Source organism: Lucilia cuprina, unplaced genomic scaffold (genome assembly GCF_022045245.1).
Source record: "Lucilia cuprina isolate Lc7/37 unplaced genomic scaffold, ASM2204524v1 Scaffold_7504, whole genome shotgun sequence".
Taxonomy (NCBI): Eukaryota; Metazoa; Arthropoda; class Insecta; order Diptera; family Calliphoridae; genus Lucilia; species Lucilia cuprina.
The window spans coordinates 1-1,020 of record NW_025812442.1 but is presented as its reverse complement, the minus strand read 5'-3'; the positions used below and the strand labels follow the sequence as shown (position 1 = coordinate 1,020).

General features: G+C 29.6%; 1 protein-coding gene across 1 annotated transcript; it reads right to left on the bottom strand.

The window, feature by feature from the left end:
• Positions 1–221: 221 nt before the first annotated feature.
• LOC124421241 lies at positions 222–604 on the bottom strand (the record flags this gene model as incomplete). The annotated part of the gene is made up of 1 exon (XM_046956113.1): positions 222–604. A coding segment is annotated over one exon (216 nt), but the record flags the coding sequence as incomplete, so codon positions are not given.
• Positions 605–1,020: the final 416 nt, after the last annotated feature.

Sequence of the window (1,020 nt, the reverse complement as noted above, 5' to 3'; positions counted from 1 at the left end):
TCATTCTAAAATTCTGCCATAAAAAACGCTGGTTTACATTACACATTGTTAAGACCGTAATCAACCTGTTATAATCTTGAAAAATTTTTTTGTTTTTTTGTTTTCATTTTCTCAAATTTTAACATAATTATGGCATACAAATGTATAAAATTATGGTTATTACGAGCAAATTTTTCCCAAAAACACAGATACCAAACAAATGAATAAAAAACGAAATGAAATGAAAGAATTTTAAAACAACTTTTATTGAGTAAGTTTTGCTTTCACACTTTTGACTTAATTTCAGTTTTCACACACTCGTCCGTTCGGTCGACCGTTAAGGAAACAGACAATAATAACATTTTTTGTTTTGTGGGGCTATTATAGTTGTTATTGTAGCTTTTGTTGTTTAATACCAACTTGAAATCATATTAATAACTCCTTCAGGACACCAATCCATATAATCCATACAAGCATTAGTAACATTTTCATTGTGTTCCTCACCATTGTTATTGGCCAAATACTGTCTACCTTGCCATTCAGCACGATAGAGGTCGATGTCGTTTATCTGATGATGTAGTGGTGATGTTTCTGGTTGAGATGTTGTGGGCCTATTCAACAAATATAATCACAAGTAGAACAATAAGAAAAAATATGTTACCCAAATGAGTAATTATCATACATTTCATTTGTATGTATATTTTTTCTTGTTTTTTTCATTTTTCCTTTTTAATTTTGGAGAAACAAGGATAAATTGGTATGTATAGGATATAAGGAGTATATACCAACAATATAAGTTAAGATAAGATAAGTTTGTCTTAATAGTCTTTAAAGGAAACTAAATTTGAAATATCGTAAAATTTATTCTCTGAACAAAAAACCGTTTATCCATTCAGTTCAGTTCAGTTATAGTTCTGTTCTAATTTAGTTCTAGAGTTCAGTTCTAGTTCAGTTCTAGTTCAGTTCTAGTTCTAGTTCAGTTCTAGTTCAGTTCTAGTTCAGTTCTAGTTCAGTTCTAGTTCAGTTCTAGTTCAGTTCTAG